Source organism: Puntigrus tetrazona, chromosome 11, assembly GCF_018831695.1.
Source record: "Puntigrus tetrazona isolate hp1 chromosome 11, ASM1883169v1, whole genome shotgun sequence".
Lineage (NCBI taxonomy): Eukaryota > Metazoa > Chordata > Actinopteri > Cypriniformes > Cyprinidae > Puntigrus > Puntigrus tetrazona.
The window spans coordinates 1,196,539-1,220,850 of record NC_056709.1 but is presented as its reverse complement, the minus strand read 5'-3'; the positions used below and the strand labels follow the sequence as shown (position 1 = coordinate 1,220,850).

Below are 24,312 nucleotides of genomic sequence, written 5' to 3'. Positions count from 1 at the left end.
TTATAGTTAATTAAATGTGACATGGTGTTTCTTTGAAGTTGTTTGTGAAAACTTTTCAACAACACAAATGTTTTAAGTATATTTATATGGCAAAAGTTTTATATATATATATATATATATATATATATATATATATATATATATATATATATATATATATATATATATATATATATTTATTTATTTTATTTTATTTTATTTTTTTTATTTATTTTTTTAATTATTATTTTATTTATTTATTTATTTATTTTTTAAAGTCAAAAGTTAAATTTGATAAATAATGGAGATCAGGTCAAAAACAATGCACACACACACACGGGCAAAAAGGATAAATCTGAGAGAGGCGTGAATGAGTATAGAGAGATTATAGACGCAATCCGTCTGGAGCTCGACACAATAATATCAGTGATTACAGACTGAGAGGCGAGACGGAGTGGCAGAGATTACACAGGTCTGCACATGATCACAGTCTGAGTGAAACCGAGAGTGATTTCACTGTTTCGTTTTAAGGGTGCACTTCTTTGCGCACGACTTCCACGCCATTTAAACAATTAGTGGACTTTTTAGGCTTTTCTTCACTGGCGTAAATGGGATTTCAGTTCTAGCGCATTTCCAGCACGTGTCTGTTGATTTAGGCGAGGCCTCTATCTTGGGCCCCGGCACCTGTGTCTTCTGACTCCGAGCAGCTGTCTTCATGCACATGCTCCAGACACTCAACAGAGGTCTGAGACACGGAGAGAGTCCCGAACCGACATTAAATGCGTTTACCGTAGTTTAATCATACTAGACCGGACACGTGCGTCCCGTATTTTCCCACGCTAAGCCCTTCGCAGCACAGATTCAGATAATCCACGTATTTGACAGAGGGAAATTTAAGAGAACAATGTTATCCTGTGCTGTGAAGGGATAAAGCCTATTAAAGGAAGGCGGTAATCTGGTGTGATGCGCGGGGGCACGAGGGTCTTCAGGACAGCTGCGGACACAGATGTTCAAGAGATCTGATTTTGACGCGAGCTAGGCGTTCATAAGGACGTCGGTTTATTATAATTAAGAATGCAGTATGCGTCTTTACGTTCGAACTAAGAGGAAAACCGACTTACTAGATATTTTTCAATCAGAAGCGCTCTCCGTGTAGTGCCCTGGATTAAAAACTTCAAAGTTAATCTGCGGCTCTGCTGAACGAAAGCGTGCTTTTTCTCATCTGTAATTTTTTTTGGGGTGGATTTGCAGAGAGAAATGACCAGACGGAGCAAGAGGAGAGAAGGGAAATCAAGCAGAGGCTAAACAGAAAGGTATGTGTCTCGTGTTTGTGGCCTGCAGTATTCACTGCTATCTGAGCCTTGATTCACATAACGATGAAGCAGCAGGTCGAAAGTGACCCCTTAAACGTGCTCAGATTATTGCAGCACACCTCTTGGATTGGTTTACTGCAGCAAATGCAAAGTTATAAACATATTCGTGAACGATAACAAGGTGACCTGAATCAGAGTAAGCAGTTATCAACGTCTGGGCTAAAGAAAGTTTTGCTTTAATGTAGAAATGAAACGTGTCTTTGCTTGATGCAGCTGTTCAACCCAACCTCTCCTTTCCGTATCTTTCCAGCTGAATCAGCGGCCCACCGTCGACGAGCTGCGGGACAGAAAGATTCTGATCCGTTTCAGTGACTATGTGGAAGTGGCCAAAGCTCAGGATTACGACAGAAGAGCAGACAAGCCCTGGACGAGACTATCTGCTGCAGATAAGGTGTGCGTTAGAAACATGCTCACACATGCCCTCTACAGGCCTCGTTCATCTAAAATATCATGATGCGATAATGTGCTATAGAATGCATTGATGCAGTAAAAATATTTTATAGCTAGCATATTAGACATTAAGGCTAGCATAAAGACATTTTAACATATTTTAACCATTATTTTCAAACGTCATAATATTACCGACTTGACTGATTTTGATCAAATAAATACAGCCTTAGTGAGCAAAAATCCTAAATGTGGCCCTGGAGCACAAAAGCGGTCATAATTATAATCATGAGATGATCGTTTGAGAGCTGAATGAGCTTTCCATTGATGTTTGGTTTGTTAGGACAGAACGATATTTGGCTAATTTGAGATACACAAAACAAATGCATGAAAAAAATCGTCATATTACTAATCAAACATTAAGTTTTGGTGTAATAACAGTAGAAAATGTACAAAATATATCCATGGAACGTGATCTTTACTTTGCATATCCTGATGATTTTTGGCATGAGACAAAAATCATTTTGACTTTTGTGCTCCAGTGACCACTACAATATAATAAAAGAACACGAAAGGTCCAGAGGATGTAAAAATGGACGATTTGCGTTTGCGTGTGCCTTATCGTGAGCGCTGTGTGTCAACAAGTCAACAAAACCAGAGGAGATCATGTATAAATCATCAGGTAGAAAGCGGGCGATCATCTTTCCAGTGACCTGCTGCGAGGGCGTTCATCAGGACCTCACCGTTGTTGTTTTGGTCTTGCAGGCGGCGATACGCAAAGAGCTGAACGAGTTCAAGAGCAACGAAATGGAGGTTCATGCGTCAAGCAAACACCTGACAAGGTCAGCGCGCGTGTTTCCCATCCATTCACCTGTGCATATATACATGGCCTGTTTCTATATATCGTTCCGCGTTTGCATAACAACTCACCGCAAAAAGTCATCTCATCCGCGATGGATCGCTTCCCGCGCGGCCGCTTGTGTAACAGCTCAAGGCGAGGGACACATACAGTAGATCAATACGGGAGGCTGCTCTAAATATAGCCTTTTCTCCACTGTCCCGAAAAGTGCCGAATCTGCAGAATAAGCACACATAAGCACTCGCCGACATGTATAACAAATGCTTGCTCACATTTAGCTTACGTTTGTTTTACGTTAGACCTCATTTCGGTGCACACAAATAGCTGAACAAGGTCCCAGTTCTGTGCTAGATCGTCCTGCTGAGCAGAGCTCTGTCTGGAACACACACACACACACACACATTCTATTAATACACATTTGATGGATGATAGTCGGCTTTTAGGGTGTCTTACAGGTGTCTTCTCCCCTTGCGTTGCAGGTTCCATCGACCATAGCAAGGTTTCTTCTGTGAAGAATATGCTAACGGTATCTCTGTGAAGTCAAAGACCTCAGGAGGCTGTCCATGGCTGCTCCATGGAGGGCCTGATATTTGGGCGCTAGTGAACCTTGGAGGCTATGTCTCTGGAGCTTCAGCCTGAAGAAGCCAAAACCCTCCATACTCCACTCAGTCCAGCTGCAAGTCTGTAGATTACCGAACCATTATTCTTTATCAGGGGCCTCTGGTGGGACGGTGGAAGACTGTTTGAAAAAAAAAGACATTTGACTTTTTCGTTTTTTGTAATGGACTGTTTTAAGCGGTCGCCTTTTTGATGGGTGGGTGGGGGGTAATGGGGGTCAAGCATGTGATTTTTTCGCACCTTTTTCCCACACCAGTGTCGGTGCTCTAGTGACACCCCAAGCGTTTCTGGGCTCCTACTAAAACTTGAGTTTCATATCAGCTGTATAGATGTTAGTATGATGAACGGGAATCATGTCTTACCTTTGCAAGGACTATTTATTGTCTGTACAGTACAAGCTTTGGATTTTTAACAAATGACAATGTCTGTCTTCATTTCTGAACGGATGGATGGATGGATGGATGAATGGATGGATGGATGGATGGATAGATAGATGAATGGATGGATGAATGAATGAATGAATGAATGAATGAATGGATGGATGGATGGATGGATGGATGAATGGATGGATGGATGAATGAATGGATGGATGGATGGATAGATAGATGAATGGATGGATGAATGAATGAATGAATGAATGGATGGATGGATGGATGGATGGATGGATGGATGGATGGATGGATGAATGAATGGATGGATGGATGGATAGATAGATGAATGGATGGATGAATGAATGAATGAATGAATGGATGGATGGATGGATGGATGAATGGATGGATGAATGGATGGATGGATGAATGGATGGATGGATGGATGAATGGATGAATGGATGGATGAATGGATGGATGGATGGATGAGGAATAGGTTGTGCTCGTATTCAGGTTTACGCACGGCAGATTCAGTTTCTTTCATGTCATGATACTAGATATAGTAGTCTTACTTGTGCTCTCAGGAGTTCTCACTGTCCTTGAAGAAAACACTAGAAGTCGCTATTTCCATTGACACACAGATCTGTAAGGAGGGAGGATCTGTCTTTAGTTTTGCATTCGTTGCATTCTCCTTTGGGGATAAGCACAGATTCGTGTTTGGCCGAGTGAACGTAAAGGTTAAATTTGAAGAAGTCGCAGCTTTTCCGTCATGACAGAGTAGCTGCTGTGAGCGGGCCGGCAGAAAGCAGGTCAGTGGTGTCGGATGATCTCGAGAGCACACTAATCACCTTACAACACCGCCACAGTTTCCCTTTGAGCTTAATGGAAAAGAAGACCGCAAACAAGAAATGCTGAAACGCTATGCTATTAATAAAGGCTTTCAGGCAGTATTTTCATCGTGAGAAACCACAGCGGTGGTGAAAACTAGATGTGTCGGTTTTCCCTTTTTATATGTCTATATGAGGTCTGTGTGAACCAATAAGAAACGGCAAAAACATTATTGTAGCATTAGAAATAACTAGCCATTTAAGGACAGCTTCAAGAAGGTGACTGAGGAGCGCAGGATGACTTTGATGTAGTATTTTATTTTTTCGTTCTCCAGAATATCTTCTTTTAGGTGATTAGAGGGTGAGTAAATAACGACAGAATGATCCAAAACGATCAAAGCATCATATAGTCCACATTCGTTTGTATTATACTAGGTTATGTATTATCGTTATGATTGAATTTTATGGTTTAATTTTAATAGGAATAATGGCTCTTTCTATAGAGTTAATACTCTTCAACCGGTGAGTATGAAGTTATTTTGAGACTGTAGTCAAAAAGAGCTATGTATTTAAAATATGTTTAATATTTTACACAGGCAGAGTAATGAAAAGAGTACGCATGGTGTCCCACAAAACTGAAATGATTGGCTCATTTTATAAAATCTCAGAAGAAGTAAAAGGCAGCTCCTTTCAATTTTTTCTCTGTTGTTGTGTTTCTCAAGACACCTTGTTCACTGATAATCAGATAATGTAGGAACATTTTGTGCATGATTTTCCAAAACACCTCTAATGACTAATGGCAAATAATGAACTTTTAAGCAGCTGAGGGTTTTCTCCTACTTGAGCTTTTCAGCATGACGTTCCAGACACAAAGAGAACACGACTTCTTTAAAACGACATGAAGCGCTTTGTAACATTTCCAGCGTGGCGTTCATCTCTCCCCGCGGTGAAGGCAGATTAGTGCAGACGGCGCACTTAGACACGCAAACACCGTTTAGTGCAATTTTCTGAGATGTGTAATTTAACACAATGGCAATTTCAGGACCTTAAGACCTACCACTCCCAAAAAATGACTCACATTGAGTTCACATCTTGAAATCCGTGCGCATACATATCCTGATCACACAGGTTTAAGCCTCTGCGGTCTGCCTTGCACTGGTTTTATAACATTTGTATAACAGACGAATGCATGAATGACGAAGCAACATTTGTGTCAGATCAGCACCGCTTATGTAAGAGCATGGGATGTGTGTCTGGTCTGTTCTCGCACACATCCAGCCCCTCGATCTCGTTCTTCGCAGCAGGACTGTGACTGTGAGCTCGGAGAAGTAACGGTCGATGGCCACGTCTTTAAGTTAATGGCGAAACCACAAACTAATCCAGTTTAAAACTGCTCTCATAAGTATAACAAGAACCACATCCCATCTCCTCTTTCATATGGCTGTTGCGCTTACAATCTAGTTATTTACAAGACAGCCTTAATTATTAATATTAATAAGGCATTTAAAGCTCATGCATAAGAGATTGCCTCCTTAACTGGGTCAGTCTCCTTTCATGGGAAGAAATGGATGCCCGAGCCACTAAAACACCCGGTTAATATTTCTCTGTGAAACACAAGTCATTATTTTTCTTTGTACCCAAACTCCAGGTCCTTTCTTTTTATCTTGAGGTAAACACTAGAACATATATCACGCGTAATAATTGCCATACAGCTAGTTATTTTATAAGAACATGTCTATTATATGACTATAACGTATATAAGAAAAGGTACGATACTTCATTTTCTGGGTATGTATCTAAGTCAGTTTCTCAGGTCAGTTTTTTTTCCCTAATCGAACGTGGAAGAACTGAAGTTACCTCAAGATTCACAGCACCATCTAGTGTTTTGTCACAGTATCATTTAAAAATTGCAGATGCTTTCTGTTGCCATCAATAACCCAGTTTACAAGAAACGATGGTGCACGGTTCTAGCAATAGCAAAGGCATCCAGGCCGAGTCATCTCAGAAATGCACTGCAACTGCCAGGCTGCGTGTCAAAGGGGAAGGCACGCTTGTAGTACTTTTGTTTTCGGTTTAAAGATGATGCTATTTTTAGACCTGACCTTACATTTCCATCATGTGTCCTTACAGCTGGTCAGAAGCGCATTGATGGCCTTCTCCGGATGCCGAGAGAAATCTCTGTCGGGGGAAAGGTCAAGAGGAGCGCTAGTGCAAAGGAACGGGAGAAGCAGCACAGCCTTGTTTTGCTTTATTTATCAGGCAGCGATGCAAACCGAATCGAAAATAAAAGATTAGGTCCGGCGAGTTTGCTCTTTAGAACGAATGATTTTTAACACAGCTCGATTCCGCATGGCACTCCTGGATAAGATGTTAACAAAGCACAACTGGAAAAAATTACAAAGCTTCAGCGAATTATTCGAAATGTTTTCCAGCCGAGAAATATGGAAGAAAATCAATCGCACATTTAGAGAGGATTGTAAGCGCAGGACCTGCTCTGAAAGAGATGTTAAGGCTGCACTAGCTGCAGGCCGATGATTAAAATAGCTCTATAACGTGCAGTTTTTTAAATAATTTTTTTTGAAAGTCTGTTCTATTTTTGCACAGACACTTATAGATGAAAGTCTCCTACAGCAAGGATAATACTGAACTGATCAAGTATTGCATTCGAACTGTTCTTAGGCGGTAAACAATCCTGAAATGAAAGCCATGTTTTACAATAAATTACATGTGACATATTAAAATCTGTGCTGTGAAACATTCAAAGTAAAGGTTTTTTATTGCTATATATTTATATGATAAAAATATTTTGGTTATATATTATATAAATTATATGCATTTAAAATATGTTAAATATATGCATGCATCTGTGTGTATTTATGCATAATAAATATACATATTACATACGCATACATCATGTAAACAAAAACTTATCTTGATCGATTGTTTGATTTAAAATCCTTCTTCTCTTGGCTCTATGCTTGGGATAAAGGTAGAATTATAAAGGTTCTTTACGTGTACTGTGCTGTGAAAGCTTGGGACTCTAAAAGCTAAATGAAAGTTTTGTCCTGACATGAACCCAGTTCAGATGCTGGATATATATCCGTAACAGATATCCAGTAGTCTAAAGCATCTGGATGCAGTTAATGTTGGCACAAGCAGATTTTAGGTGTAAGAGGGCAATTTATCACATGGGTGATACGCGTTGGATAGCTTTATTAAAAATGAATCAATAACAGCTGTATTGTAGTATGAAATATGAACGAGAAAAGAAGAAATCTGGATGGGGGTAGTCAGATGAAATGAACCAGGCTATCTTCACACTCTCTGGGGACCGTGAGTTTGTACGTCTGGCAGGTCAGTTTATAGTTACATCCCTCATTGTTGTCCCAGTACTCGAACCCGCAGACCCTGTAGCAGATGGCAAACTGCAGCATGGCACCCGGCTGCAAGATGAACGGCGGCACAGGCAGGTGAAAACGAAACACGTCTGATTCTGGACGCGGCCCATCTCTGTGGACGGTGGAGATCCAGCACGCTTTGCTCTCCGCGCTGCTCCTCCAGTCCGTAAACGAGTACCGCACCGCGACCTCTTTCTCGTAGGCCAAGTTCAGCACTCGCACGGTTCCGATGATTCCCAGCTCAGAGCAAAACACCTGCTCCAGGCAAACTGGCTGCCGGCACAAGCGCTCGAGGAAACCAGCCTCGGCCAGCATGTTGACAGGGAAAGAGGGCTGGAAGTAGGGTAGGGAGAGCGCCAGGTTTTTCCTGGAAGCCAGCTCGGAGCTTGCCAGCAGTCTTGTGATAACGTGGACCGGCACCATTGGGTCCTCGCTGGCCTTGAAGAACTTCACATCTTCCAGCTCCAGCCCTAGCGAATCTACGAAGCGGACCTGCGCGGTCCTGCAGGCGCGCTTATCCGTGGAGGACGAGAGGGATTTAGCCCGTCTCCTCATGATGGGTTTTGGCTCTGGCTCGCACGACTGCCTCCGCCGCCGGACGACGGGCTCCTGGGGGGAAACCGGTTTAGGGCTGGGCGGCCGTATTGCCACAGGGGTCCTTTGTGGTGGTGGTTTGGGGCTGTAGATGTCTCGAAGATGAAAGGTTTTGATGGGTCTAGATACTCCACCAAAACCACTTGTTAACTGCAAGCCTGGTCCGGATGCATGCGGATGGGATTCCATTCTCTGGGTGCTTTCTGCTGGCAAAACTTGCCAACACAAAAACTATTTAATTTAATGTAGCCAAGTAACGTCTTTTCAAACTGACCACTATTTGACAACCATATAGTGTAACTAAATTTGGAACGGTTAACGTTTATATTTATATTTATTATATTTATGTTGCACAATAAAGTGCACGTAAACACATAAAATGGCCAAAGGAACCAATCTTTTAACACGCTTGCTAGCTAAATAGCAATTTCTCAAGCTTTATATCTCTACATCTGGCAACACATTCTTACCTTACTGTAAGGTGTGAGGAAATATAAGCTGCAAGCACACGACTTTAACGTTATATGTTGAGATACAAACAAACTGGACCTCTTCGGTGTGGTTGTAATAAAACACGGACATAGAGCGCCTGTGACATTTAAATACTTGTCCCACGGGAGGTGTAGTCTAACTACCTCACAGACGATTATTATTAGACCACCGTTCACGAGACAAGACCTTCTCACGTCCTGACTATGAAAAAATAAGATTTGCGCGTGCATCTAAACGCAACGAAATGGTCTTAAAGAGCGCGCTTCTGTCTGTCGCGTCGCTCGCTTTCAGCGCATAAGAGGTGTCTGTCATATTTACAGTATCTTATAGGCTACAGTGCGCGTGACACTCTTGACTACATTTCCCACACAACAATGCGCCCTTCAGCATCCACACAGCTGGGATACACGCCTGCGTAAATATCCTCATTTACAAGCTTCACGACAATTAACCCCGTATCGATTAGTGCACCGCATGACAAATAATCGAGCAGACCGACTAATTTGACCGATGCTTCTCATTACAGACGAGCCGATCCGGTCGTCGCTGAATTATTTAGGACAGAACGGTACCGATGCACCGAGGATTAAAGAGAGCAGTGCGGGAGACCGTGGGAGTAAACCTCAAATGATCGGGGGAAAAATGGATATGCATATAATATAATCTGTTCTAGAAGATCCAGGCTTCTTTGAGAAAAGCAAGTGATGGGAACGGTCTTACAGGAGAGCACCGTGCAGAACAGTCTGAACAAGCTTCGTTCGTCTTTGGGACGTGCACCAAGGTAATTAAATTAAGGTCGTGTTTTATTTACGTGCCAGGTCATCCATTTATGATGAACTAGCTTGGATGAGCTAAATTGAACCAAAATTAGCTGCTTTTATCTCTGAAGTTATCTTGAATAACCTGACTTTTTCACTGAAAGCAAGAAAACCACAAAAGCACCTTTGCATCCACCTCTGAACAATGGCATCAGCCAGCCGTCTGAACCTGTGAGTGCTTTTACGTGTCAACTTTATTTACAAAATGTAACTGAATGCTTAAATGTAATAGATTTTTGAATGGGAAACGTCAGTATAAACTGAGCGTGTGTGAGCTGTTTTTCCTCATGTCTTCAGGACAATCAGCAGAGGTTAAGAAGGATGAGATTGGACAGAATGTTGATCATGGCAAACCCCACAGACAGGTTAGAAAAGAAATCCACATATACATGGCTTTCCAGTGTTTACATCATGCATGTTACATTTTATTGTAATCTGATCAATATGTAAATAAAGCCACGCCAAGTGCGTCATTATTTTTGCCAGGATGTGGTTACCAGATATTGTTAAATATTCTTTTAAAATCCTTTCCTTTGGTTTCTCAAGGCAACACAGCACTAAGATCAAATCTCATGCCGCTTCAAAAAACGGATATAAGGAGAGACGACAAAGACAAAACAGCCACGGCGCAAAAGAGGGTGGTGGCGGGGGTAAAAGTACAGGCGTAAGACCCGTGACCCCTCGTTCTGTACACGTTCAGAGAGTAGAGCGGCGAAGGGAAGACGGTGGCTGCACACTGCAAAGTAAAGATGGAGAAGAGGACAGCGGCAGTGACCTCTCGGACTCCGAAAGATACTCTGTGCTTCCCGCTCAAATCTCTCCGCCTGACCTCAACCTGCGCGCGGAGGTCATAGAGCCGTCAGACCTTCACCCCTCCAGACCGCGAGCGCACAACAAGTTCAGAGGCAGCTATCCGGATTTCTTACCACCTCCTTTCAATTCTTGGAGTCTGCAGCAGTTGGCGGTGTACTTGAACACAGAAGGCAAGGGCGTTCCTCGACCCAAGCCCGTCGGGCAGCTCGAGAGATATTTGGACCGGCTTTTGCAATTGGAATGGCATCAGATCCAAACGGTTCAAGAGGACGGCAGCAAGTCCGGCGGTCCATTGCCTAAAAGTCGCCACGCGCCTCATTCGTCTTCTCACCTGAGCCTCAGCTCTCCTAAGTGCATCCTCCAGTGCCAGCGAGCTTTTCCTTTGACGTTGCTGTCCTCCTTGGCCAGTGCTCCCACCCTGCCCACCTGCCCACACTGCCAGAACCAGTATCCCCTCCCGAACGGCCCGTGCCGCTCTTACGCCTACCACCACCACACACGGCTGAGTCCTCTCCTGGAGAAGAAGGGACAGGCCTCGGGGTTGCCCAGAAGGAGCAGCAGCGAAAGCAGAGCTCATCAGCCGCTTCCCCGGCACCGATCTCGCGAGCACAGACTCAGCGACCCCCTGAGCGAGAGCAGCCACTTGAGACGCATGCAGGCCGTCGGTAACATTCGCAATCCGCTCGGCTCCTCGTACAACGTCGACCAGGTTTCCTCCACGGCTACGACGGCCAGTGATGCCAGCATTGGGGACACAAGAAAGAGGAAGCCGGGGCAAAGGAGTCGTTCCTGTGCGGGTACGAGGGAGGTCGGCTGCAGGCCGCGAGGACGCAGCGAACAAAGGAAGACCGTCGATAAGAACCAGCAGGACTCAAAATTACCTTGCGCTGAAGGATTGCATCGCCCCGAAGACTCCTCAAGTAGTCGAGTCAGCAGGAGGCGAAAGCATGTTGAGTTTGTCACAAAGTAACTCCAACACAGTGGCCTGCAAATCAGCTAAAATGTATGAATTGACTAGAACTGGATAAATATCAAACCATGGGGCGTATTTTCTTAAAATACTGTAAATGCCACTTGGTGCGTTGTCTTCATCTAATGTGGTGCTTTTCAGTGTGGTTTAAGAGTCCAGATAGTTGGATGATTGTCTGTACATTTTCTTCTTCAGTTCAGTACTTCTGACCCTACAAAAATTGTCTGCATTATTTTAAGACTTAAAAAAATAGTTCATCCAAGAATGAAAATGACCCCATAATTGACTCTCCTCCAAGGCATCCTAGGTGTTAAGACGAACACGGTCTAAAGTTAGTTTACAGGTTTTTGTTCTTCCAAGGTAATGCCGATAATGCAGAAAACATGTGCTAACCTCCCGAAGGCGTATAGGTTAGTTTTGCGACCGATATATATGGTTTATGGAGCTTCAAAATAATGGTCGCCAGCATTAGCTTGAAAACTCTGACTGTACTCGTCTGAAAGAAGATGGTTGGCTTGCGGGTGAGAAAAATATGCCGTGACTTTCGTTTTCGGGTAAACAATTTTTTTTAGGTTTAAGTTTTTCATCTAGTATGATTTTATGCATGATATACCCACATGTTATTTTTTTTAAAGCTTGCTCTTTTATTAATCCATTGTTTGAAATCTTTAAGGATCTAATGTTAAGTTTAGTTGTACTTTCTGCAACACGGGTGTTTCAGGTGCAGCAAGGGTTTAAAGGGTTACTTTTGTTACTTACCTTACCTCGAGTCAAAGCTTCGTTCGACTTCAGAACACAATTTAAGACCCGTTTGATGAAAACCGGGAGTCTTGTGACCGTCCCATTGACTGCCAAACAATTACGACTACAAGGTATATCTTGTAGAATATCACCCAGAAGGTTTGGAACGACACGGGGTAAGTGATTTATGACAAAATAGCAGCTCTGGTTAACCACTCAAATTAGTTTACAGTTACACATGATAATCTCGAGCCGAAACTTCGTGTGTCTGCACAACATTAGCCTCGACCCGACCGTCCCAACGAGCACAAGAAGCTGTCTTACACTGTATAACTTATTATTTGTCTCCTTCTATGTCTGATTCATAAGGTGAATGTGAAGACCATGAATAAAAAATGTTTTTAAAGCTCTTTATACAATCCTCTTGTCAAGGGAAGAGTTGCTAGAACATGTTTCTAATAGCCTTATTCTAAGTGATTCCAGATGTTTGAAGGACAGATTTATTTCTCACGACACTTGCTGTTGTCAGAGTGTTGAATCAAATAAATGGCTGTAAGTTATAATTCAGTCATAGAAACTGCATTCGGACGAGAGGCAACCTATTCACTTAAAGAGATAAACGCATTGTGTTATACATTAAATATGCTCTTTTTCATGTAGTTATCAAAGATAAACAGTGTTCTTGTCAAATAATTGCTGTGACAACATGCCCCACTATAGTTACAGTGCTAAGTGTTGGGTTTAGGGTGACTAAGCTATCAAAAATCAAGCTGTTCCTTCTTTTGAGTCACACACTTTTTAGTCATGCGAAATATGTCAAGCGGGAAAAATGCGTAATTTTATATATCAGTTTAAAAAATAATTATATTAAAAATAACATGAAACAGTTTAATGATATTAAAGATAATTATAACTTTTGGGGAAAAGGTTCAGAGGAAGTATCCGATGTCATGTAAAGAAAATGAAAAGATGCTGGAATTTATCTTTACACTGTTTATGTGACGAATAAAAAAAATCTTGAATCTTGAATCATCAGAGACAAAGACAAAAAAATGAATGGCACATGGCAGAATAAGCTGTTAACTGTTTAAACCTGTGCAAGATGTTTAATGAAAAAGGCAAGATCTTGAGATGCACTACCTAAAAATCCAATCAGGATGCTGTTCTTTTTAATGCGTGATTGAGATGCTGCAAAAGATCAAACACATTTTAAAATATCTTCAAAATCTTGTTTCCTCTTGATTACTTAAATTCAGTTTTTCATAATTTAAATGTTCTTTTAGCCTATTACTCATTTAAATATTTAAATTTAAAATATTTACGTATGTAAATACATATTTATTATTTATTTAGCTTTATTATTTTATTTATTTAGCTAAGTGTATTTTTATTGCCGTTATTTTAAAATTGCTATATATATATATATATATAATATTTTTTTTTTTAAATAGTAGAACTATTAGCTTTTAGTTAGGGGAAACCTAGACATAATGTAATGTTTAATGCACTTCATGTTGTTAATTACAGCAAAATGAATATATATTTTATACTCTTTACATTTTTATATCATGGTACAAGATTGTCCTATTAAAATCAATGTGCTATTTACTAGCCAAAAGTAATATAAAGATAACCAAAAAAATGTCTGATTACAACCTAAAAGTATCGTAGTGTAGTTAGATTTTGTTTTAAAGAAGGTACCGTTAAAAATTATGACGATATTTTACGGTGTTGTATTCAAATGTAGGGAACTGTCGGCGGAACTAAAAACGAACAGAAAATGTTTCCCTGATTAGTCGGGAATGTTTTTTCCGGCGCACAACACAGACTCAAGCATGGACGAGACGGCGCAGCGGATACTGGATTATTTGACCGAGGTAGAAGTTGCTGCAGAAGATATTCTCAGTGACAAACAACAGGTATGTTTCAGTCATAAAAGTAATTAATTATAGCAGCTAGTTGCCATAAATAGTGTCTATGCTATCCGCTTAAATGTCGACAGATCGTGGATCTAGATTTGCGGAGAAACAGAAATCGAGAAGCACTCAGCGCTTTACGAAACCATTCCCCAAACGGCAAGTACAAATGTTCTGTGTGTGCACATCTCATGAACAAAGTCTGAGTTCGTTTATACTATGCTTTATTGTTGTGATCCCTAACATTTAGCCCGCTGCTGTTCTTGTGTGTGTGTGTGTGTGATATCATTCATATGTGTCATGTATAGGACTTTGGAGGAAGGCAAGACAATAGAGGCAAAATAATTTGTTACACAAATCAATGAGTTTTTTATTATTTATTATATGTTTTTTATTGTCTATCTGTAACACTTTAGTTGCGTGAACATTGAGTTAATCAGTAGATTATGTTTACTTGTAGTTTGTATTTAATAAGCAATAAATCTACTATGTTATGAAATGCATAAATATGTAATGTATGTAGCCTGTAGTGCTTTTCTGTTTCAAAAATATTATTTTGATAACATAAAATATTGGGCGGTGAATTTCTAATGAAAAAAATGCTTTTTTCCCGCCATAGGTCTAAAAAAAACAACAACAAATGAGTACGAATTTGCTTTAATTGTTATTTTATATTTTAGGAGGCTGTAGACCGTTTGCATTAACATTTTGCTTTCACAGCATGGCATTATGTAAAACAAATGCAGATTTGATACCTCTGTACTTTGCACATGACTATAAAGTTTAATCCAATCTAATCTAGATAATGTGAAGGTGTGTTTTGGAAATATGTTCATCAAATTTCCTCAAGAAAGTACCAGATCCATGATCCTTAAAGGTGAGTGTGCCTTTTTAACCATGTTTCTTTGCCATGAATAATACCTGGTCTTGTCTCCGTGTTTACTCGGTCTCTTGCTGATATATTGTTCCCAACAGACCAAGAACAGCTTGACAAGGAAATAACCGATCTCCGCAAACGACTAAAAGCAAAAATAAACCGTCTCAATGACTTGCAAGGTAGTTTTGCCAGCTTGATTCTTCACATATAAAACCTCATCTTCAAGTCAGTGTCTGCATCTACAGACTAACCCTAGATTTGATGCCGTTGTCGAAAATGATTGTTGATTCTAAAATATTAGTAGATGTCAGAGCGTCTGATCGTTTCTGTTTCTGATGGTTTCTTGCACAGGTAAGCCTGAGCTCACAGGATACAGCCTTTCTCCTCTGAGCAGCGACGAGATTAATGCATTAAACAGCCTTCTTAAGAAATAAGAGTAATGTTTTTGGACTGGACTGTTGCTTGCGCCTCGGAGCCCTGAAGTGTCTGCAAGACCGTACTGACTCAGAAGAAGACTGTCTTCAATCATTCAGTTCTTTTACGTGGATTTTGTGTAAAGGTCTTGCCTGTGTTTTGTGCACAACTGGCTAAAAACAAGTAGACTGTGTAATAAATGGAAAGCGTAAAGAATCAGAAAACTTGTTTTCGTGTTGTAAATTAAATATGTATTGATTTTACTCAAATTAAATGATGCATCGCTGATTTTTGCTTCCAGTTCAGCATTCGTTTTCTAATGTTGTAAACATGGGGTAAATATTACACTGAATACCTCAACAGAAGTAGAAACTTGAGTTACTAAAGCACCAGGATAGTGTTTGCTACGACAAATCCGACATGGTCTGTGCGTGGACAAATGGAAATGTTTGAAGAAAATCACCTTCATAATCAGTTCTGATAAGAAACTAGCGGATGTGATCCAAACGCCTTGTTTGCTAACCATTAAAATTGTTGCGCAAGAAGAACGAAGACTTGTGTCGATTACAGTGACCCTAGTAAGCTGCTTGGAAGGAAAGTAGTCAATCCCGTCGGATGCTGTGACTCTAGGTGGCAGTGTTTCTTTATTTCTAGTGTGTGTGCTTGTGTTGACGGCGGTCGTTTAATGAACAGATGGCGATTGTAAAACTCTCCGCTCTGTTGTTATGAAATGGTATAAAATAAGCAGAATGAAAGTTTGGGTCAGGGGCAAAACATCTTAGCAATACTACGTAAAAAAAAGAGAGTTGAATGAAATGAGAGGAAATGTTTTGTGGCAAAGGAGCGTTTGCCAGGTTGCGTGCGGTGGTACGGTGCTGGATGCAGGCCAGTGTGATGAATTTATGAGTCAGATGAGGTGGGAAACAGAAGTCTGTTCTCGGTTATATAATTTCCAAACAAGACATTCCACCAGAGCAGAACGACGTGTGAAAACACATTCAACAGGTTCATAACGTACGGTTATGCAAAGTTGGTCTAACGCAAAAATACTGCTGTGGTGTTTAACGGTAAAGATTCGTTGCAAGGTTGTTGAGGTCTTTAAACACTCGAAGAACAACCGAGAACAATCGTCTCTCGTGTGTACAGTCATAATGACCAAGTTTGTGCAGAGATGAGTCAAAGCTGAGACCGTCTGTTCCTGTCTTATTTCTACCCCACTATTACAAACATATCATTTAAACGCTGTAACTCTGAATAGAAGCCCACAACAATTAACGGTATGTTGATGACTCGACACGTGAAGGCCTGAATATATGATGGCTCAGCTTTCTCCAGAACGCTCCTTAATAAATGAAATGATAAGCACAGCATTTGTAAATAAGACGGCGGCGCAGTTGTCTCGTAGTAAACGCTTCGGTGAGTTGTCGTCGCAGGAACATTGTTGCTTTTGGCTTTCGATTTATGCAGTAACTTGCGTTCTTATTTTCCTTGTGAGAGCAGGAGCAGACTGTAATCAACAGTTCTGTCAAAACCTTGACAAGTAAATTACAAATCAACTCAACATCTTCCACACAGCTTACTTTGGACACGTCTGATGCCTTTCTTTAGTGGCTAGACGGCTCCCTGCTCGTCTGAAGCGATCTGGAAATCCTACTTTTTGTTTCAAATTCAAAAAGCGAGCGTTTCTGAAGAGCCTTTTCCTGTTCCAGTGTGACAGCGTCCCACAGTCCAACAAAGAGTATGAAGCCTTCCAAGAAGAGTGGGATTGCATGACTTTGACCAGTGAACGTATCACTAAAACGCTAATTTTTATTGTGGTAGTATGAGGGAAAGTAGCGAATTAAAACCACTACTGCATGGTTCCCTTAGTTCAATCATAAATCAAAACGAAGGTCTGCGCTTTCTCAGACGAGAATAGACAGCTGGTGTGTTTCTACTCAAGCGCTTTTGCATTTCAGGTTGCTGGCTCATCTTGTGCTGTCTTAGTTTTTGGAATGGCAACGTTTCGTTTTAATGCAGATGAAAGCACCACCAAAAAATGCCGATTATCAGACAATGACCTCCGTTTTAAACGCATCATAGGTGATCCGAATGTTACTCCTAAATCAAAACTTGGATGACATTTTAATAATACGATAAAGTCCCAGAATGAAGCCAAACCTTGAGTTATGGCGAAAGAATCGGGGTCCTTCGCATTTTCTTCATGCTAGACTGAAAATGAGATGAAAATTAAATAGCATTTCAACATCGGTATGCACCTAATAGTATAGTTCACGTTGCAGGGATGGGCATTGATTTAAACCTTCTGTTTTGATTGTATTTCTTGAGCCTGTGCTTGTCTGGCTCCAGAACATTCTCGAGGGACCACCATCCGGGGACTCATTCCTCTGTGGTTTCTATCTGCGAACAAGAGACTTTGCAAGTTTTGCTCTTGGAGCTAACTGAAACGGCTTGTTGACGTTCTCTTTATTATTCTTCACGAACAAGACAAATAACAAACAACATTAGTAAGTAAACTCATGAATCCACTCATGAAGAAGCCGCTACGGTCTGCGATGGTTTTGGCAGAAGTGTTGTAGTGTTGCAGAAATTTAAACATGGGCCTAAAGCTCTTCTCCTCGGTGTGAGGGCTAGTAGAACGGTAAGACGAGATGTTTATTGTGGATTTGTAGAAGTGGGCCTTGGCTAGACTTTATAAAACACTTAAACACTCTTGCCCCATGTTTGCCCCTCAGTGGCATTTATAGCTACTAAGAACCCTTCTTAAAAGTTCCTTTTTCAAATGTGCCTGGGGTGTATACCTCGCTTTAAGCTTAACAAAACTCTCCAATACCGTATTCTCTTATGGGTCAAGGTTTTTTTTTTTTTTTAAGCCGGGTTTGTAGATAATCGGAGCTAATTTTGGTGAAAATCGGAATAGTTGGAGTATAGGCTGTCACCTTTTACCTTGAGTCCCTGGGAAAGCATAATCAACATTGTAAGGTTCCTGGGGGTTTCTAAAAGGTCAAATCCTCCCAGGTCACCATCCTGGTCTTGCTGGTTGCACCTTACTGGACCAAACGGACTGGTTTCCTGAACTCATGCTACGTCTAACAGCCACTTTTATGATTTTACTGGCAAATTATTATGGAACTCAAGATGTTGTGCCCTGATTGTACTCGACTGATTTCAAGGCAGCTCAACATTGTGCTCAAAAGCACAAGAATTTTCCTAAATGCTAATAACCTTGAATATATTTTACTATTGTAATTAAACTGTTCTCAGTAAGTTCTTTGGGCCATGCCAAGAACATAGATACCAGTTTTGCTGTAGTCAGCCCAAGATTCCTGTCTGCTATTTATAGTGAAACCCTACATTTTTAATCCTAAATCATTGCTCCAATTTTCACAAATTTGAGGCTGATCGTCCTTGCAATGGCATTATACAAAATGGTTATTGTTAATAACTTCAACAAGATATTCTGGAATGATGCTAAACTGTGTCTGCTAAACTATCTCTGCAAAGCTTCTGACTTATCTCTGAAAACTTTGTATAACCATTATCCCATCACACTGACTAGGCGACACCGGTTTGGTATTATGTGCTATTATCGGATATTATGTAGAACTGTTGGCAGGACCGTGCACAGACCTTTTGAGGGAACTGAAAACTGAAAAACACGGCTGCTTTTCAACATTTGCAATACCACGAGCTTGTAACGGGGTTCAGGTTGTGGTGCTTTCCTTGGACCCCTGATGTTGAGTCACAACATAACTCGTAGTGACTGACAGACAGGGAATGTCTTGGTTACCCTCGTAACCCTTGTCCTCTGAGACTCTGAGTCCCCATGCCACAACCTCGAACCGGTATAGGTTTCCAGGGACATTGCCATTTTCTCTTAAAATCAGAGACGTTTTACTAAACCCCTAATGTTGATTCACTGCATAACTCTGTTCCCTCCATCCAAAAGCCCCTTTTTTCCTTACTGTGAGAAGTACTTTTAAGTGTGAACTCTTTTCAAAGAATCCCAACACAAGTGCCCTCAAAAGGCTGTGTGGTTATTAGAATATGCTATAGAGCGCTACACTTTTGCCACCGCAAAATGTAATAAATTCAATTTTATTCAGACCTGTTGTCTGTTGAGGTGTAGGATCTGTTGGCTCTTACAACTCAACCTACACACTCAAGCAATTGGAAAGTTAACCTTCCGTGGTTCTTGATTTTCTACTTTTGCTGGAAGTATTATAAAATTACTTTTCATTATCAGTGCTTTCTAAAGACACCTCAAATAGTCTCAAATAGTTACTTAACCACTGGCGCTTGACAAAGAAACATGTTTTTTCTCTCTCTCTCTCTTAGATTTGTTATTAGTACTCAAACACAGTAAAGTAACACCTCCAACAGTATGCCATGATAGAATAATAATGCTTTTATCAAGATTGCTAATGTAATCTTTTTGCTTTGAGGATTTGTAGAGCGCAAGTACGAAATGTGAAGCCTTTGTGCCTTTGTGAAGTTTGCCGGTTAGTATGGAAGCTACTTTTTCCAATAAATTGTTGTGAGATTCGGACATCCGATATACCATTTTAAATTGATTTTCGCCAACTTCGCTCCTTTTAAAAGATTATCGTTCTGATAAATCAGATCTAGGCTGCTGGGCAGAAACAAACTGACCGGTTTTTTTGAGACACAGGGATTTGGGGGGATTTCTCCCAGTCCAGATGTGAACTTTTTATTAACTATCTGAGCACAGCAACTATTCTGATGCCTGTTTGAAAGTTCATATTGGTAAAAGTGATTTGACAGCTTAGTTACACTAAAGAACTGAAAACAACAAACAAAAAGAAATAAAATAAATGTAAATGAAATGGTACGAAGAAAGAAAATAACAATTAAGGAAAATAATGTTAACTTTTCTCCTCCAGTTGTAAGGAAAAACACAGATGGAACTGCAAAACAGGGACTTTAGTTCTTCAAAAAAATGTTAATATTTCCCAGACCTGCATGATCTCCTTGGATATGTTTATTGGCAATGGCATGCTCATTACAAATTGTGAGAGCTGTGCTGTAAGCCTTTGTGGAGACATACAAAGACCTGAGGAAAGTGTACCCAGCGGCCCAGAGCACTGCAACCATCATTCTGAATGGCATTTATGAATTGTGTAACATACTAATAAAACAATTAGCTTGCTGTCAGTAAAGAAATGACTCTTTGAATCACCAATTTAACGCTTTTCATCACTGGTTACTTCATTAAGCAGAACAACTCTCACAGTGGAAAGTGGGAATGGACCCACAGTCAAGTCAGGTTATTTATGCCTTAACTCTACAAAGACATAAATTGTATCTCTCTCCCACTACTTCTGCTGTGATGAACAACCAACCTGGGAGGATTTTTTCCTGTTTCACTCGAGCCTCCACAAGCAAAAACAGCATATTAACCTTCTGCCTGTGGACCGTCATCTATCATCCTTCATCTCTCAGCCTAGCCATGCGGCCATATTACACAGTGATGGATTTAATAAAACTGAGGTTGAGGTTGGAGAGTGCTGTAATTTAAAAAAAACAATTACAACATTGCGTCATTAATTACAACCTGAGCACCGTTAAAAATAATAGTAAATAAACGGCTCAGCAGTAGAGTTCAAAATCTGTTTAGAGAAAATGCGTTGTAAAAATGCGATCCTGTCATTTTTTTCCCAAGAATTCCGGTCACAAAGTAAAGCCATTTACCTGCACCTGCGTGTCAAAAAACCCCCAAAAACATTCCCCCATGTATTTTATTTTATTGGCATCGTATTGTTGGGGTGTGAATAATTTATAAATCATTGCATAAATGATTTTAGGTATACACTGGTAAATCATTTTAGCTGTCTTGGTTGTCTAAAGCTTTTCCAGGACACTCTCATCCCTGGCTGCTGCTCAGTTTTGGGTTTTTTTTTTTGTTTAGGTCATGGCGGATCAATTTTTGACTGACTCTTTTTAAAGGGGCTCTTTGAATAGTAACACTGTACATCCTTAATATAATACCCTTCCTAGGTCACACTGGTTCCAACAGTTGGTTGTTATTAAAATTATATAATGTCTGCATAAAATGTTTACATGATAGTTTTCAAATATGGTTCTGCAAAAAGACTAAGGCGGAGAGAAAAACATAAGACTCAATTTATAAACTTTTAGCAGTACTGTAGCTTGGCAGGTAGATTTCATTAAGCATTTTGATTCCACGGTCCTTCTGGATTCAGTTCTTAGTCTCGGTTTGTTTCCTTTCTTCATGTCATTCCAGACAGACTGGATGATTAGATCAGATCACAAACTAAAAATTAGTACAGTTAATGGCAAAATTAATGTTTGGAAATGTAAACTGAAATGTACTACTGACAAGACTACTGCAAAAGATGACTATTTTTAGCTGCTGAAAATATAAATGTTCTGATCATTTTTAATGTATATTATTATATACATTGGCTCATTTATGCCTTGACCTCCTTGTGGTGCAACATTGTGTTTTTAGGCTGTAAAACCTGAATCTAATATTTGAACTGCCAACTCAATCGTTGTAGATTTTGGATGTCGTGAGAAAAACATTCCTAATTTTGTGTTGGAGATGATTTCGTTTGTAGAGTCCAGGAAGAGAGACGCCTTTACTAAGCACCTTGTCTACAGAAGATGGTTTTTGTACTTTTTACAGGATTTTTTTGTTTATTATTACTATTATAATTTTTTTTACCTATACGTTTTGATGCCTTTTATTTTAAACACTACATTGTTGTATGATGGCCTGAGAAGGAACAAAAATTTTTTCCAAGCATTCATTGTATTCATGTATTTATTGTGCGTCTGTGTGTGTGTGTGTGTGTGTTGCCATGTTTCTGTACTTTTCAAGCAACCACATATAAAGAAAGAAATGTTTCTTTCTTCTTTCTTTTTGCATAATTTTAGATTTGAAGCGTGCTAAAAGCAATGCACTGTTAGTGAGTTCTCTAGAAAGAAATCCTTGTTCCTACTCAAGCCGTCCTACAGCAATGTAACGCTTGAAATAAAAGGCAGCCAATTAGAACACAAGTATGTCAGATCTGCTGTTTTGTTATGAAGTATCTGGTGAAATGCTATGCTTTGGGGTTCTGCCTCCCCAACTCCCCGGGCTCTGCCATGGATTTCCATCCCTTCGACTGCACTGTGGTCTTCCGCTCATACGCTGCTGCCATTCATCATTATCATCACACTAAATATATTACAGTTGATATGTAAATACCCATCTTACACTACCATAACTAACCGTGCAAAATCCAAAACCACAGCTGCCCTCCGGCAAGAGGAACACTTTATTTTGATGGTCTACTTCAAACGTTCTACTAACAGTCAATGACTTTTCAACTAGCAGTCGTTAGAGTATTAGTAGACTGTTTGCTTAATATCTTCTAACACATACTACGTACTGACTATAAGAAACTTAAACCCTAAACCTACTCTACTTGTTTAAAATGAAAGAGAATCACTTGATATGTATTCGACGTGTAGCTACAAAGTTGCTTATAGATATTGTCTAAAGTGAGCTATCAAAGTAAGGTTTAACAGAAGATGTGGCTTTCTGCAGATGTCAAAGTAGCAAGTCAAAACATTGTGCGGTGATGTTTTTTTCTTTTTCTTTAATGAGCTGATCCAGTGCCAGGATCTTACCTCGGTTGCCAGTTAAAAAAAAAATAAAATTAAGAAATTGAGTGTGCAGCCCATATCTTTAAGCAAAATAAGAAAATAAGATTGGCCTTGGCATTTGCTTTCAGCTGTCACTGAGGCAGTTTCAGATCTGAACGTGCTCTCTATCATCAATGCCTGTTTCAACCATGACCCAGAAGTGCTGGAATGTTTATCTCTCGGTTTATTAATTATCATCTTCTGTTTTCCCTGGCTGGAAAAAAACACCCTATTTTATGCACATATTTGCCAAACTGTTAGTGCCCTGGGGAAAGCATATGCTTGATATTTTCTGATGTCTGTTTGTCTGCATGAATGTCCTGAAGGCAGAAGACAGTTCTTTACACTATTGTCGATATTTTTCCAGAGAGGCTCAGACCCACCGTGCGAGTTAATCGAAAAGCCTTTCCCTTAAAGTGTGCTTACTTGTTAAAGCCCGACCGGGTGATAAAACACTGTTCTGAAAATAAAAATCTATAAATGGATCTGATCTTTGCTAGTCCTTTTAGCATTTGTGCGATGTTAAACTCAACAAGCTGTTAATTAAGTTCTGGTTTGGATGTGAATGAAAGGAACCACGCCACCATGTGTTTTATATAGTTATGTTACATACTGATTTTATGTCACGCTTCATCTCTATTCGGCTACAAATCAAATTTCAGAAGAGCACTTGGGAGACCCCACCCCTCAGTCTGTGAGTGATAAGATGACGAGCCAAAATGAACCGCAGCCAAATGCAGCAGATTCAACTCAGCTTTTGATCCTTGCTGCATATGTTGACAAGAGTTATTAGCATTAGCGGTTTAATTTGTTAAAGGTGAAGTGTGTAATTAGTGGCACAAAATGGAGTTTCAATTAAAAACTGCAGTAAATAGTCCATTGCAGTCTTTGAAAAGCATGTATCAATGGATTAAGAAAAACACGACTGAACATTGAGATATTCATTTCACGAAACAATAAAAATAAAACCTATAGTACAGTCTAATGTGTAGTTGTTTACTTTAATCGTAGAGCATTAACCGCAAGTCAGGATTTATATCGAACCGTTTTTACTGCAGGATATCGTCTGAAAGCGACAGCCTTAGGTGCTTTCAGCTTACAGCAACATCGCTGTCAGCATTACAACTTCGGCTTATTGAGGAATGCTATCAATAAGCAGAATGCCCTTGGGCGGGATACAAGACTGAAATAATG

The 24,312-nt window shown here is 40.2% G+C and overlaps 4 protein-coding genes across 5 annotated transcripts in view; 3 read left to right on the top strand and 1 right to left on the bottom strand.

Annotated features, from left to right (window-relative positions):
* The window catches only part of phactr3b (phosphatase and actin regulator 3b), a 42,872-nt gene extending 39,240 nt beyond the window's left edge, over positions 1 to 3,632 (top strand). Inside the window, exons 10-13 of the mRNA XM_043251560.1 lie at positions 1,231 to 1,292; positions 1,603 to 1,743; positions 2,505 to 2,581; positions 3,078 to 3,632. Of these exons, the coding sequence (XP_043107495.1) occupies positions 1,231 to 1,292; positions 1,603 to 1,743; positions 2,505 to 2,581; positions 3,078 to 3,093 (296 nt within the window). The 3' untranslated portion in view covers positions 3,094 to 3,632. The remainder of the gene's footprint in view (positions 1 to 1,230; positions 1,293 to 1,602; positions 1,744 to 2,504; positions 2,582 to 3,077) is intronic.
* Positions 3,633 to 7,305: 3,673 nt separating this feature from the next.
* Positions 7,306 to 9,004, bottom strand: ppp1r3db (protein phosphatase 1, regulatory subunit 3Db). The gene is made up of 2 exons (XM_043251324.1): positions 8,874 to 9,004; positions 7,306 to 8,618 (listed from the first exon to the last, which is right to left on the bottom strand). Exon 2 carries the CDS (start codon positions 8,590 to 8,592, stop codon positions 7,702 to 7,704), a length of 891 nt encoding a protein of 296 aa, XP_043107259.1. The 5' UTR covers positions 8,593 to 8,618; positions 8,874 to 9,004; the 3' UTR covers positions 7,306 to 7,701.
* A 162-nt stretch (positions 9,005 to 9,166) lies between these two features.
* Positions 9,167 to 12,651, top strand: fam217bb (family with sequence similarity 217 member Bb). 2 transcript variants are annotated; one of them, XM_043251322.1, is made up of 5 exons: positions 9,167 to 9,310; positions 9,422 to 9,676; positions 9,818 to 9,884; positions 10,011 to 10,078; positions 10,260 to 12,651. In XM_043251322.1, the coding sequence occupies exons 2-5, from the start codon at positions 9,600 to 9,602 to the stop codon at positions 11,494 to 11,496; spliced, it is 1,449 nt and encodes a 482-aa protein (XP_043107257.1). In that variant the 5' UTR covers positions 9,167 to 9,310; positions 9,422 to 9,599; the 3' UTR covers positions 11,497 to 12,651. The 2 variants fall into 2 exon arrangements, with proteins under 2 accessions (XP_043107257.1, XP_043107258.1); XM_043251323.1 differs by having other exon boundaries at positions 9,284 to 9,676; positions 9,822 to 9,884.
* Positions 12,652 to 14,013: 1,362 nt separating this feature from the next.
* Positions 14,014 to 15,732, top strand: pdrg1 (p53 and DNA-damage regulated 1). Its single transcript, XM_043251522.1, has 5 exons — positions 14,014 to 14,156; positions 14,240 to 14,312; positions 14,956 to 15,030; positions 15,129 to 15,209; positions 15,382 to 15,732. Exons 1-5 carry the CDS (start codon positions 14,040 to 14,042, stop codon positions 15,462 to 15,464), a joined length of 429 nt encoding a protein of 142 aa, XP_043107457.1. The 5' UTR covers positions 14,014 to 14,039; the 3' UTR covers positions 15,465 to 15,732.
* Positions 15,733 to 24,312: the final 8,580 nt, after the last annotated feature.

Excerpts from the sequence above, each read along its gene's own strand:
- ppp1r3db (XM_043251324.1), bottom strand. The coding sequence starts at position 8,592 with ATGGAATCCCATCCGCATGCATCCGGACCAGGCTTGCAGTTAACAAGT.
- fam217bb (XM_043251322.1), top strand. The coding sequence starts at position 9,600 with ATGGGAACGGTCTTACAGGAGAGCACCGTGCAGAACAGTCTGAACAAG. Across the intron at positions 9,677-9,817 it reads TCTTTGGGACGTGCACCAAG|CAAGAAAACCACAAAAGCAC; the intron begins GTAATTAAATTA and ends TTTCACTGAAAG. Across the intron at positions 9,885-10,010 it reads TCAGCCAGCCGTCTGAACCT|GACAATCAGCAGAGGTTAAG; the intron begins GTGAGTGCTTTT and ends TCATGTCTTCAG.
- pdrg1 (XM_043251522.1), top strand. The coding sequence starts at position 14,040 with ATGTTTTTTCCGGCGCACAACACAGACTCAAGCATGGACGAGACGGCG. Across the intron at positions 15,031-15,128 it reads CAGATCCATGATCCTTAAAG|ACCAAGAACAGCTTGACAAG; the intron begins GTGAGTGTGCCT and ends TGTTCCCAACAG. Across the intron at positions 15,210-15,381 it reads CCGTCTCAATGACTTGCAAG|GTAAGCCTGAGCTCACAGGA; the intron begins GTAGTTTTGCCA and ends TTTCTTGCACAG.